Source organism: Protomyctophum parallelum, assembly GCF_964188405.1.
Source record: "Protomyctophum parallelum genome assembly, chromosome: 7".
Classification (NCBI taxonomy): domain Eukaryota; kingdom Metazoa; phylum Chordata; class Actinopteri; order Myctophiformes; family Myctophidae; genus Protomyctophum; species Protomyctophum parallelum.
In genome coordinates this window covers 13,827,665-13,840,899 of record NC_139705.1, presented here as the reverse complement: position 1 = coordinate 13,840,899, position 13,235 = coordinate 13,827,665, and the positions used below count along the sequence as shown (strand labels likewise).

At 40.5% G+C, this 13,235-nt stretch overlaps 1 protein-coding gene across 3 annotated transcripts in view; it reads left to right on the top strand.

The window, feature by feature from the left end:
* Positions 1 to 10,001, top strand: part of LOC310861206 (large neutral amino acids transporter small subunit 1-like) — a 14,611-nt gene extending 4,610 nt beyond the window's left edge. For all 3 annotated transcript variants that reach the window (XM_083768557.1, XM_083768556.1, XM_083768555.1), the window contains 10 exons: positions 1 to 260; positions 1,075 to 1,200; positions 4,670 to 4,775; positions 4,905 to 4,949; positions 5,624 to 5,747; positions 5,968 to 6,071; positions 6,346 to 6,442; positions 6,812 to 6,961; positions 7,816 to 7,990; positions 8,270 to 10,001. The exon at positions 1 to 260 is cut by the window's left edge and continues 47 nt beyond it. In XM_083768557.1, coding sequence (XP_083624683.1) covers positions 1 to 260; positions 1,075 to 1,200; positions 4,670 to 4,775; positions 4,905 to 4,949; positions 5,624 to 5,747; positions 5,968 to 6,071; positions 6,346 to 6,442; positions 6,812 to 6,961; positions 7,816 to 7,990; positions 8,270 to 8,346 — 1,264 coding nt within the window. In that variant the 3' untranslated portion in view covers positions 8,347 to 10,001. The remainder of the gene's footprint in view (positions 261 to 1,074; positions 1,201 to 4,669; positions 4,776 to 4,904; positions 4,950 to 5,623; positions 5,748 to 5,967; positions 6,072 to 6,345; positions 6,443 to 6,811; positions 6,962 to 7,815; positions 7,991 to 8,269) is intronic.
* The last annotated feature ends 3,234 nt before the right edge of the window (positions 10,002 to 13,235 follow it).

The window sequence follows — 13,235 nt, the reverse complement described above, 5'->3', positions numbered from 1 at the left end:
GGTGGTGTCCACCATGGGCGCCCTGTGCTATGCCGAGCTGGGCACCACCATCACCAAGTCGGGCGGAGACTACACCTACATCCTGGAGGTGTACGGCGAGCTGGCAGCCTTCCTGAAGCTGTGGGTGGAGATGCTCATCATCCGCCCGTCATCCCAGTACGTGGTGTCGCTGGTGTTCGCCACGTACCTCCTGAAGCCGCTCTACCCGAGCTGCGCCGTGCCCGACGGCGCCGCCAAGCTCATCGCCTGCCTGTGTCTCAGTGAGTACTGCACACCAGCAGAGGTCATCGCCATGTTGGGTTGTGGTGGATATTTTTTGTCAACATTACATTTTTGCCATGGACATACAAAATGAGTAGACAATATATTACCAGTAACGCATATATAGATAGCCCTGAATGACCATAACAGATCTGTAACTCTGAGAGTGTTCAAATGGAACCAAATGGAATTTTACGGGTCTATTTGGTTCCATTTGAACACTCTCAGGGGGTCTTTGCAAATAAAACATTTGAGAACCACTAGTACTAGTGGACTCCTAATGTGCCATAGTGGCATAATACATAATTGCCATACTTATTCTGGAGAAAACCTGGAGACTTTACATTGGGTGTTATGATAAAAAATAGAACATTGTAATGGTGTGTAAAACAGAAAATCTAAAATGTGCCAGTGCCACGGAAAAGACCAAGTCTTTGCCAGTTGCCACGGATATCTGTGCTATGCGAAAATAATATAATATCTAATAATAATATCTCAAATAATTGCGATTAGGCGATTACCGGTATGTAATAATTGTGACAGCCCTATTTCGTCAGTCACAAGATGGGGTTTCCCACCCCCTCTCCCCCTCGAGTATGACATACTGTGAGAGCAAAATGGTCACCATAATGTGCATATATGGTCAATTGCATATCTCTAGTCTTGCTAAAGATGAATCATCATCATAACAAACAATAGCTGAGATGTGTTCTCTTCCATAAAATGTTGACAACAAACAATACAAGCTACACTTGATTTATATTCACTTAATTAATGACGATTCATTGACAACAATCCGTCTGCTTCTTCTAGCCTCCCTGACATTTGTCAACTGTATCAGCGTGAGAGCAGCCACCAAGGTCCAGGACCTGTTCACGGCTTCAAAGCTGGTAGCACTCGCTATCATCATCATGTTCGGCTTCATCCAGATCGGCACAGGTAAGTCCAATCTACCAGCTTTGAAAGTTGAACCGGTTCCATTCTGCATTCAGGTCACCTTACTTTCTTCCTTTACTTCACTCTGTAAATTCCTAGTACCTGGCTGACATTCAAACCCGGGTCCTCTGCTGAAACTTTTACCACTCCGCTGGAGAGAAATGTTGACCTTAAGGAAGTACCACATGAAAACCAGTAGATTTACAGTATGCTGTAAAATTTACAGCATTTCTTTTACAGTGTAAATGTTTATGTTGATCAGTGTCCTCCCGGTTCTGTTGTATAACTGTCTGAATAAGTGTGCTTATCAATAAACCTAGTAAAAGAAAACCAGTAGAGGTTAGACCTTTTCTCAGACATTTCTCAAGTGAAGAGCAGGTAGACCAAATACACACACAGTCGTATTATAGTTATATTTGTATTAACGTACTAATTTGGCCAAGGACCACCATCTGAAAATGTTTTGTACCAGGGACCACCATATAAGAGTGATGTGATGAACAAAACACAGACACATGTGGTCCTCAACCTTTTGAATTGCAAGGACCACCCCCAGTTTCATAATGCATTAGATTAGGGCATGGAGTGGACCCCCCATTTGATAATTAAAAAAAATATCTCTGGGACCCCAAACTACTCTGTGAAATCCATTGGGTTGCATTTGTACACTGTGGCAAAGGAGGCTGAAAAACAGCCACAAGACACGCACATCTAAAACCATATTAGGCTGGGGTGCCGGATCAAAAACAGTGATAATTGAATAATGAATATTAAAAAAGTCCGGTTTACCACTCAAATACCACTAAAGATGCGTTTGGGAGCAGAAATTGGTGTGCAGACTCTTTTTATTCTTGAATTTGTCACTTCAACTTCATACTTCATATACTGTATGGTCCCTCACTAATGTTTATGATAAAATACCACAATTCTTTTCTACTCAGTCTGTGTCTCATAGGAGGGCTCTGGGCAGTTCAGAAACCCGTCCACCAGTGACATCATCGTTAGGAAGATTTCTTTTTTAAAACACAATTTATAAAACATTTTTTTATTATCCATTGCTTCCATTGTCGCATTGCAACTTTTCAGGAATAGAAAGTCTGCAGTCTCTATTATCTTGGATTCCCCATTGATTATGTCACTGGTAGACGGGTTTCTGAACTGCCCACAGCCCTCCCATGAGACACAGACCGAGTAGAACGTTTTTGTGGCATTTTATCATGAACATTAGTGACGACCAATTACATGAAGGTAGGTTGAAAAGTGGTGAAGTGGTCCTTTATAGGGGATTCACACTATGGTCCCGGGTGCGCACTCGGGACCACTTGGCAGATGTTGTGGTAGTGTGAATGATGCGTGTCAGTGTCCGTGCGCGCCAGCCATCAAGCACACCGTCATCAGGAGGATTAAAGTGTGTTATGCAAGTGTACCCGGGTGCGCTGTTGAATCTCGGGCAATGTGAATCATAGCCATCTGGGACCAGGCAACCGTATTCGGAAACGGTTCCAATGAAACGGATTCAGTCCGTCTCCGTGTGAATCCCCTATTACTGACCCTGGTCCCAGCACCAGACGTTGAGAAACCAGCGTGATAAGAAGACAGCGTGCTACATACAGTAGCCTACATCTTTCACGCTTCCCTCGTCAGACCACACCCACCAGCCATTGTCCTCCACCGCTGTGTTGCCATGGAAACTGGGCATGGGGGGCTTGCCGGCTGTTGTGGTGCTGGGCTCCTTCAGGAATGATGCAGGGGGGATAATGCATGTAAATATGGCTCAGCCATAAAAAGGAGTCATTTCCATCTGAAAGAGACAGGAGTGGAACGAAGGCTTTAGGTCAGGGGTACCTCAACCTGGACCTCAAACTGGACCCCTTCGGTCTCAAAGGTTGAACTGAAGTCTTAGTTTAGTTTAGTTTAGTTTAGTTTAGTTTAGTTTATATGATCATCTTCACAGTTACAAAACAGCTTGTTAACACACGGTTACATAACTAAACTGGACTTCCCTATATGACTTTTCTTTTGCTCAATGTTTTGCAATTAAAAAAAGGTTCGCAACACATGTAGTGAACCATTCTCACTTTAGACTTTAGACACTCTCACATTTGTTTAATAATAATAAGATAAGATTGCTTTATTTGTCATTCTTTCCAACTGCAGCAGCAGAAAAAAACGAAATTACGTTTCTCCTAGTTAAAAGAATACACAGGCTCATACAATAATAAATAGCCTATATCAAGTGCAAGACAATACTCTGAATATAAATAAGTCCTAAAAAACTACAGGAATTATCATAAAAAAGATAAATGGAATAAGAAAAACATTTAAAAACTGAACATAGAGTTCATGTCATCAGTTCATGTCCTATCTGCTAGAGTTCAGTAGTCTGATTGCCTGGGGAAAGAAACTGCTCCGCATCCTTTCCGTCCTGGCACTGATGCTCCTGTACCGTTTCCCAGATGGCATAAGGGAGATCAGACTGTGAGAGGGAGGGGTGGGTGGCATCCTCAATGATGCCAGTTGCTCTCCTCATGCACCTCTGCTGGTATGCATGTATTCCAATTATAAGTCGCAACCACATTGTTATTAGTTTTTGAATATATTTTGGGGGCTTTTTGTCTTTATTGATAGTGAAAAGACAGGAAACGAGGGGAGAGAGAAGGGGAGCAGCAAATAAATAAATAAATAAATACAGCAAAGTTGGTCAGGAACGGGACTCGAACTTGTCAGGCTGCATTAGGAGCCTACTAGGTGATCAGACCGCTAGGCCGGCCCGGGCCAACAACCTCATTAGTTAAATGGACAGGATTTGACTGTGTAGAGCAGTGGTTCCCAAACCTTTTAGCTCAAGACCCAAAAGAGAAATTAGACCCAAACTAGTGAATACAGCAGATGCTCACAAATGAGCTAATTTATGGAATTTCTTTAAGTTTTATTTTATTTCTTCATGAAATTACTGGGGGGGGGGGAAATCATTTGATAAAATGTGCTTTTTTGGGAATGTTTTTTTTTTAAATGTTTTGAAATAATAATAAAAAAAATAAACTGACCCACAAATTTGTCGACGACCCACTGTTTGGGAAACAGTGGTGTACTGTAGAGTTCACCTCAATGAAGCCTGTTCTACCACTGTAGATAGACTAGGCAGTGGTATTGGAACCAGGTTTGTAGTTTTTGTAGTGGTGTTTAAAATTGTATTTAAATGTTTTAAATGTCATCTCAAACGGACTTGATTAAGTTGCCAGTACATCACAAGCAGATCCTCTATCCTGGAGGTGAGCTGTGTGGATACAGTATAGTGGGATTTTTGAAAATGCCACGTCTGTCAACATGCAGAGTGCAACAGACTTGCAGGAAATAATAATAAAAGGAATTGTGTGTGTGTGTGTGTGTGTGTGTGTGTGTGTGTGTGTGTGTGTGTGTGTGTGTGTGTGTGCGCGTGTGCGTGCGTGCGTGTGTGTGTGTCCGCATGCAGGTAATACGCCATACCTTACACCAGAGCTGGCTTTTGAAGGCACTAAAATGGGAGTTGGCAACATTGTCTTAGCTCTCTACAGTGGTCTGTTTGCTTTTGGAGGCTGGTAAGGCAGAAAGACAGTCGGTAAAACAAATTCAAATCCATTTGTGTCCTTGTGAAACAGTAAACATGTTTTTCAACAATTGCTAAAGAATGCACACAAATGTTTGGTTTGTTTGTTTTGTTTCTCCAGGAATTACCTGAATTACGTGACCGAGGAAATGATCAATCCAGAGAGGTGACTTAAATGTGATCAAGGTTGTGTTGAGGATTGTACAGATTCTCCTGTAAATATAATGCTTATAATGACTTACATTCACATCTTTATCTAAGCTTGCTTATCTGCTGAATGTATGGTGGTATGGAACAATAATAGAGCTGCATATTAAAACTCCTTCAGCGCCACCTGGTGGTCACCAGTTTAGGCTCTGAGTGCCAATTCTCCCATTATGAAGAAAGAAATAATTTGTAATTCTATTATGCATGTAATGTGCATGTCATCACCTGTACACCAGATTAGAGGAATTTTCAAAATATGGTTGAAAAAATAATAATTAAGAATTAAAAAAATATTTTGTTTTAAAAGACGTCTTGTCGTCCGTGGCATCCATTACAAAGACGGCAATAAGACGTCTTGTAAGCATGCAACGCATACGCCCTCCAGTGTTCAGACTGCTTTGTCTAGAACCCACATATCATCAACCTATCAAACTCTTGGTGACATATCAAAGGTGATGGAACATGGCTATGGCATTGCATGAAAGATGCATTCACCTAAAACCCGATGCTGATGTCTTTTGTGAAAAGAAATCGCTGAGACTTTTAGAGACTCATATTTGAATGGATGTAAAATGATTAATCCAAAGTTGAGGGGTTTCCTTGAAAATGACCTGCAACCTTTTCCTTCACCAGGAACCTGCCCCTGTCCATCATCATCTCCATGCCGATAGTGACTGTGGTGTATGTTCTGACCAACTTGGCCTACTTCACCACCATCTCTCCAGAAGAGATGGTTGAGTCCGAGGCTGTCGCTGTGGTGAGTAATAAACAGTGGAGCCAGAGAAACACACGCGCACACACACACACACACACACACACACACACACACACACACACACACACACACACACACACACACACACACACACACACACACACACACACACACACACACACACACACACACACACACACACATTTTCAATTTCAACAAGCTTGACTGAATACGAGCTGACATTGTGTGTGTGTTGTGACAGAGCTTTGGAGAGTACCACCTTGGTGTCATGTCCTGGTTGATTCCTGTGTTCGTTGGCCTGTCCTGCTTTGGAGCTGTCAACGGGTCACTCTTCACTTCAGCACGGTGTGTGTGTGTGTGTGTGTGTGTGTGTGTGTGTGTGTGTGTGTCGTGTGCGTGCGTGCGTCTGCACATCCATGTATTCATGCACTGTACCATACTGTACTTCCTTTGAGTGTGTGTGAACAAAATTTGTTTTTGTTGAACAATGTCACCATGGCATTGCTCACCTGTTGAGCCACTTCAATTAAGATTGTCGATGGTATATTTTATCTTCACCTTTTTCCTGCTGACTGATGGACATTCATAATGAGCTGTCGTCCTCTTTCTCCTTCAACAGCCTGTTCTATGCTGGTGCTCGAGAGGGTCAGCTTCCTGCTGCTCTGGGATTGGTCCATACTGACATGTTTACTCCTGTTCCCTCTCTGATCTTCACAGTGAGTAGCCAGTGGTGGAAAAAGTACTCACGTTTTACTTAAGTATCAATACTGCAATGTAGAAATACTCTGTTAAAAGTAAAAGTCCGGAATTCAAAATGTATTTGAGTAAAAGTACAAAAGTATATACTATGTACTATGAGTGTGGTTGAGAGAGTAATGTCAAGTATACTGTGAGTTAGTCAATGACAATGGGCTGAACATGCCACACGCCGATAAGGTCCTTTTAAAGGTCTCATTATATAAACGTTTTCTTTTTAAATATAGTTCCTAATGAAGACCGCTTGATTTGGCAGAGTTATACAAAACGATGTCTCGTGTGCTAATAATACATTGTACAGGCCTAACGTTAGCTTTCCTTTCTGTCAGTGTTGCCTGTCCATGCTGTACGCCATCTCTAACGACATCTTCTCAGTCATCAACCTGTTCAGCTTCTTCACCTGGATGTGTGTGGGCATGGCCATCGCTGGCATGCTCTGGCTCCGCTGGACCAAGCCCGACCTCCACAGGCCCATTAAGGTAGAGAACTTTGATCAAATCAATGATACACATACGTCAGTATGTGCACTGGTGAATTCTTACTTCTGTTGACTGAGATTCTGGAGGAAAACACACATTTCACCCCTTTTCCTTATGAGTCATCAGTCATGACCATATATTTCTTTATTATGCTCCCCCCCCCCCCCCCTTTATTATAATTATTTATTTCACTGACAATGTGGAGATAGGGTTCCAGTCAGCTCCATCTGACTGCGTCATTCTAGTCAATGGGAGACAAACTACCCGTGGGCCGTGGCAATTTGAGGATCCAATGGTGTTGGGAGGTTTAGTGGAGTTAGCGCTTTTTTAAATAATTTTCATTGGTTCAATATTTGTAAAACCCCCACACACACACACACACACACACACACACACACACACACACACACACACAGACAGACAGACAGACAGACAGACAGACAGACAGACAGACAGACAGACAGGCAGACAGGCCGACAGGCCGACAGGCCGACAGGCCGACAGGCCGACAGGCCGACAGGCCGACAGGCCGACAGGCCAGGGTGTTCAATTCAATAGCACCGGTTTATTATTTTTTTAAAGTGAAAAATGGTGGTAAGATAAATCAGCAAATTCAAGTTGAACAATCTACAAATGCTTGTTCAAAGAGAAACGTTTTAAGGCTGTTCTTAAAAATGTCCACAGAGGGTGCAAATCTCAGAGCTAGTGGAAGAGCATTACTATTACGTAGTATCACATCACCCTTCATTCCTGTCTAAATGAAGGACCCCTCCCAAACAAAAAAACAAAGACTGAAAGAAATCTATTGTTTAAGACTTATTATTTGACATAACTTGTTTCTCCAATTCCTCCAGATCTGGCTGTTCATCCCCGTGACTTTCGTGTTGGGCTGTGTGTTCATGATCGTGGTGTCCTTCTGGGCAGCTCCCTTTGAATGCCTGGTGGGCAGCGGCATCATTCTCACAGGCATCCCGGCCTACCTGCTGGGATACAAGTGGAAGAAACCCCACGTTGTCCAGAAGATGCTGGGTGAGTAGCAGAGCTTGTTTTCATAGAGCCTTTTGTCTATTTATTTGGCACAGTCCAGGCTGGGGATGGGTTCTTGTGGAATTCATGGAAAGGTATTAGTGCAGTAACAAAACGTTTGAGTATTGATGCAATTGGAATGTTTGTACTGGTGGCGATGGAATTGAATCAAGGTGTTCCACCCAATGTTTTCATAGCTCAGACCTTATTAGATTTTTAGCCTGGGGTGAGCTGGCTGGAAAACAACAGGAGTGGCTCACACGATGGCTTGTCTCTCCTCAGAAATCTTCACCATGTTCTGTCAGAAGATCTTCATGTCCGTGCCAGAGGAGAAGGAGCAACATGAGGCCGCAGACTAAACTGCAGACAGATTCCTAAGTAGCACTTTACATTACGATGGTCTTATTTCAGTTTCTCAGTTAGCCTGTGTATTTACCTTTGGTCAAGGGTCGAGTTTTGAGGGAGAGAGGCACTGTGTAAGTACTCGGTAATATAATTGTTATAATAGTTTGGGCAGTATGCAACAGGTGGTACTTATAACATCATTCAAAAACATCATCATTATATACTTAAATTGCATTTCTTCTGATTAGTATACATAAATTATACAATGCACTGGAATTAGGCCATTGTAAATTAAGGTGTAACTCAATGTTTTCAGTGGAACATACTGTAGGTTACATGTGTACATTCATTCACTGTTGCTTTCCAGTATGTCTTCACCACTCTTGGTAAAACAGCATTTATGAATGTCCTCCCGTGTACACAGTGTTTAGGTCTCACACTGGCAATTACTAATTGCCAGTAATGGCTAATTACTAATTTACTAATGATACTACTAGTCATCTTTTTGACATTTGATTTTAATACAATTAACTGCTTTTGTCATATCTTGTTTTATATCAAAACATATCTTTTTTATGTTAGTTATTGTAAGAGAATCATATAGAAATGTTACGGTATGAGGGCTGCAAACAAGGTACTGTAAGAGAATCATATAGAAATGGTACTGTTGCAGCCTGAGTTAGGTCAGTGGCCTAAGTGTCAGCTGTCTACAAGAAGCTGCTAGAGACACAACAGGCATTCTATTTTTTATAATAAAAGCTACAAAGCTACCAAAGTAGCTGTAGATTAGTATTGTTAACATTTTATAATAAAAGCTACGAAGCTACCAAACTAGCTGTAGTTTAGTATTGTTAACATTTTAAAAACAACAATAGCTGAGGGATGATGGGTGTATTCAAAAAAGAAAAAAAGGAATTGCCTTTTTCCTACAGTGAAGGAAGTGTGGATATTACTTGATACAAATTATTGAAACATTGACATTTTACATTTCCTCTTATTCACAAGTAGAGAAAATCCAGTGTAGCAACAAAATAAAGAATACCTTTTACTGTACCCTAATTTTATTATTAGGGTTTCTCTAGCACATAGATTAGCTGACAACCCCAGCTCTTAATTTTCAAAAGCGTTCCACCCACAGTTTGTAACAGTATCACAAAGAAAACTCATTTTCAAACTTAACTTTTTTGTTTTGCATAAGTTGTTTTATATTAATGTGAAATTATGATTATAATCTTTGGTGTTTTGCCAATTATTTGAGGGCCCGCTTGCAAAACCATCGCAGCCCACCAGTGGTTGAGAATCACTATCTTAATGGATACCACTGGTGTTTTCGCGAAGCAGTCGGTTCTACACTAGACAGGGCAGCACACCCTCTGCCTCCCTGCTCTTCTGCCCAGTCAACACACACACACACACACACACACACACACACACACACACACACACACACACACACACACACACACACCGCAGACTCTGCACACGTCAATGAACATGCACAGGCAACAGAGAAGAATATGAATTAATGGTTGAAAATAACACAACATTGGGGGGATATAGCCTCTAATATTAGTACTTATTACGCAGTACATTTCCAAGAAAGAAAGAAAACAGCAACCGAGAAATAGATATTGCTATTTTAATGGAATTAGGTGCATGCAGCCTATGGGGGGGGGGGGGGGGGGGGGGGGGGCGTATAGACACTAATATTAGCTACACATTATGTATTATGTATATCTATCTATGTCTATCTAAAAAATAGAGATAGATTTTTGCAATTTTAATGGAATTAGAGACGGGGAGGCGGAGGAGTGGGGGCTGCGCTGCCCGGTCTATTGTAGAAACGACTGCTTTGCTGTGTTTTCCCCATTTGGTTCCATAGGTGTTATTCATGAATGTGATAATGAGAATATGTAAAAAGAACAAAAACATTCTTTGTATTTGTTGTCATGAAACTTTGCCAGCGGTGTCCCAAATTTGTGCCAATTTGATATAAGATGTCTGTGTTCTGGTGTGCTGCCTCATGATTTATACTGTGAAGTCAGCCTTTTTGCTTGCAGCTTTCAATTGTTCATTTGTATGCAATCACTTTGAAACCAAACCACTCATACATGTTGTTTTAAAATGTATGTTAGATATCATACCACACCACAGATTAATACCAGCAAATGTTCAGTTCATATTTTGTTCCCAAACATTGCTACCATGCTGTTAGCTTTGTATCGTATTTCATGCACAATGAATGTTGTAATTTTAGTCCTTACCATGCCCCTTTAAGACATCTTTACTTTGAAAATGAATATCTAAAGATTCTTCATAACTTCTCTAGGTTCTATTTCAGTGACAGTGAAGTTAAGCTATTAGTCAGATCATGGTGAAATGAAGAAGGGTGGGAGGACATTTGCATTGAGCACAAAATAGAGAACTGTCTACCCCAGTGGTTCTCAACCAGTGGTCCGGGGACCACCAGTGGTCCTTGAGGGGGTTCCAGGTGGTCCCCAGTTAAATGATTGGTAAACAAATGGACCCTTATCGATCTTTAACTCTTGAGAGAGTAAAATGAAACCAAATGAACCCGTACATTATTACATTATTGTTAATGGTGGTCTGTGGATCAAATGCCAAATAAATAATGGGCCTTGATATGAAAAAGGTTGAAAACCACCTAGTCTGACATCACTGCTAGAGGTCACACAGTAATCTTTTGTATTGAAGGTGATCCCATGGGGAAATCTTAGATCACATCAAATAAGAACTGTGTCCCAAAAATGTGCCCAGTGATTTTTGCCATATAGATATGAAGCATCAACTGATGGTGAAAAGGTACAAATGTATTAAGCGTGACACGATTTTAAAACCATCTCCAAACACAGTCGTTGTACAAATGTACCGTAACTCAATATTATAAATAAACAATACATACCTGACAGAATCACGGGGCTGATTTGTTTATTTTTGGAACACAGTTCTTATATGATGCAATCTAAGATTTCCCTATGGGATTTTCAATAGAAAAAATACTTCTGTAACCCTGTAACATCAGGACTTCAGTACTCTAGTATAGGGTAATCTTATCATGAATTATCCGGAATACATTTTCCTTCCTTCCTTTCCTTCCAGCTGTACCCGACAGCAACCTCTCCTTAGAGCATAAATGGACACACATAACAGTGACATCTATCCAATGATTAGATAGATTTATAGATATTTTCATTTATAATGCATAGCATCATTATACATAGTTTATTAAGTATATTAGCAAATCTGGAAGGAAAATGCGTTCAACCTTTTTCATGAAATATTGAAGGTAAAATAATAATAATAAGGTAAAATACAGAGCCAATTGTTTGAGAGCACAATACACTACCCTTTCAGAAAGTTTGTAGAATACAATATTTTACTGCTTACTGTCATTAAAAAGCGACAATACATTTTCTTTTTAAACTTGAGGAGCATATTTTGTGGCACAAGTAAGTAGGTCTCCAGTGTGTTCAAATGCAAATACAAAGTTTAACCACATGAACATCTGGCAAAATATGCGAACATTTTGGTGAAAATCTGCTATTTTCAAGAGATTTGGCGTAGAAGGAATAAAGGAAAGGGACCAAGTACAGACCCTGTACAGACCCAAACCCTGGATGTTTGGGTCTGGAGACCTTTCGTCAGGGTAAACTGAAGATAACCTGGTGAAGGTCTTTGGATCAAAACGTTGTGATTGGAGTTAAACTTTGCATTTGCATTTGAAGGCAGTGTGTGTATACCTGTCTATGGGCTCTCGGCTGTTCTCCAATGCACCTGTCACTCTGTAGGTGCATGAGGTTTGCTCGTTTACAATGATGTGATGCACAATTTATTTCAGGAGTGTACAAAGTAGCCTATTGCTGTATGTAAGAATCAGTGATGCCTTTAATTGTAATTATCTGTTACTGGAATGTGATAAAAAATGATAATAATAATAAAAAAACGTTATTTTTTATTTTTTATTGGAGAATTGTATGTACCTCTGTCAACAATTGTAACTATTCTGTTAGTGACCCTGACAGGTACATGTACTGTACGATTAAACTATTTTGTTTAGAGTTTCACTCTGCTTCTTTATTTTGACGTGCCATAGAGCTGCCATTGAGCCCAATGTTAAAAGTCTCAAATTTGAAAGCACTATATTTCTAAAACTATGACACCTTTCAAAGATTCCTTTTCAGGCAAACATGTCCACCGTAAGATGAACCTAAGTAGGCTAGAATGGGGTTGGTAGGTTTAAGTATGTAGGACTAGTAGCATGCCAAAGATTGTGCTATTGCCATAGAGAATGCATTGGGCGTTTAAGTTAAATAACTCAGAAACTACAAAACATTTCAAAGTAAAACGTTCCAGCATGTGTCTCCACAGTAAGCTGAATAATAAAAAGTGTGAATGGAGTTTCTAGGTGAAAGTGACTTTTGACGTGCCTATAGAGCTGCCATTGAGCCCCATGTTAAATGTCTCAAATTTGAAAGCACTATATTTCTAAAACTATGAAACATTTCAAAGATACCTTTTCAGGCAAACATTTCCACCGTAAGATGAACCTAAGTAGGCTAGAATGGGGTTGCTAGGTGTAAGTATGTAGGACTAGTAGCATGCCAAAGTTTGTGCTATTGCCATAGAGAATGCATTGGGCGTTTAAGTTGAATAACTCATAAACTACAAAACATAAAAAAAAAAAAAAAGTTCCAGCATGTGTCTCCACAGTAAGCTGAATAATAAAAAGTGTGAATGGAGTTTCTAGGTGAAAGTGACTTTTGACGTGCCTATAGAGCCGCCATTGAGCCCCATGTTAAATGTCTCAAATTTGAAAGCACTATATTTCTAAAACTATGAACCATTTCAAAGATTCCTTTTCAGGCAAACATGTCCACCGTAA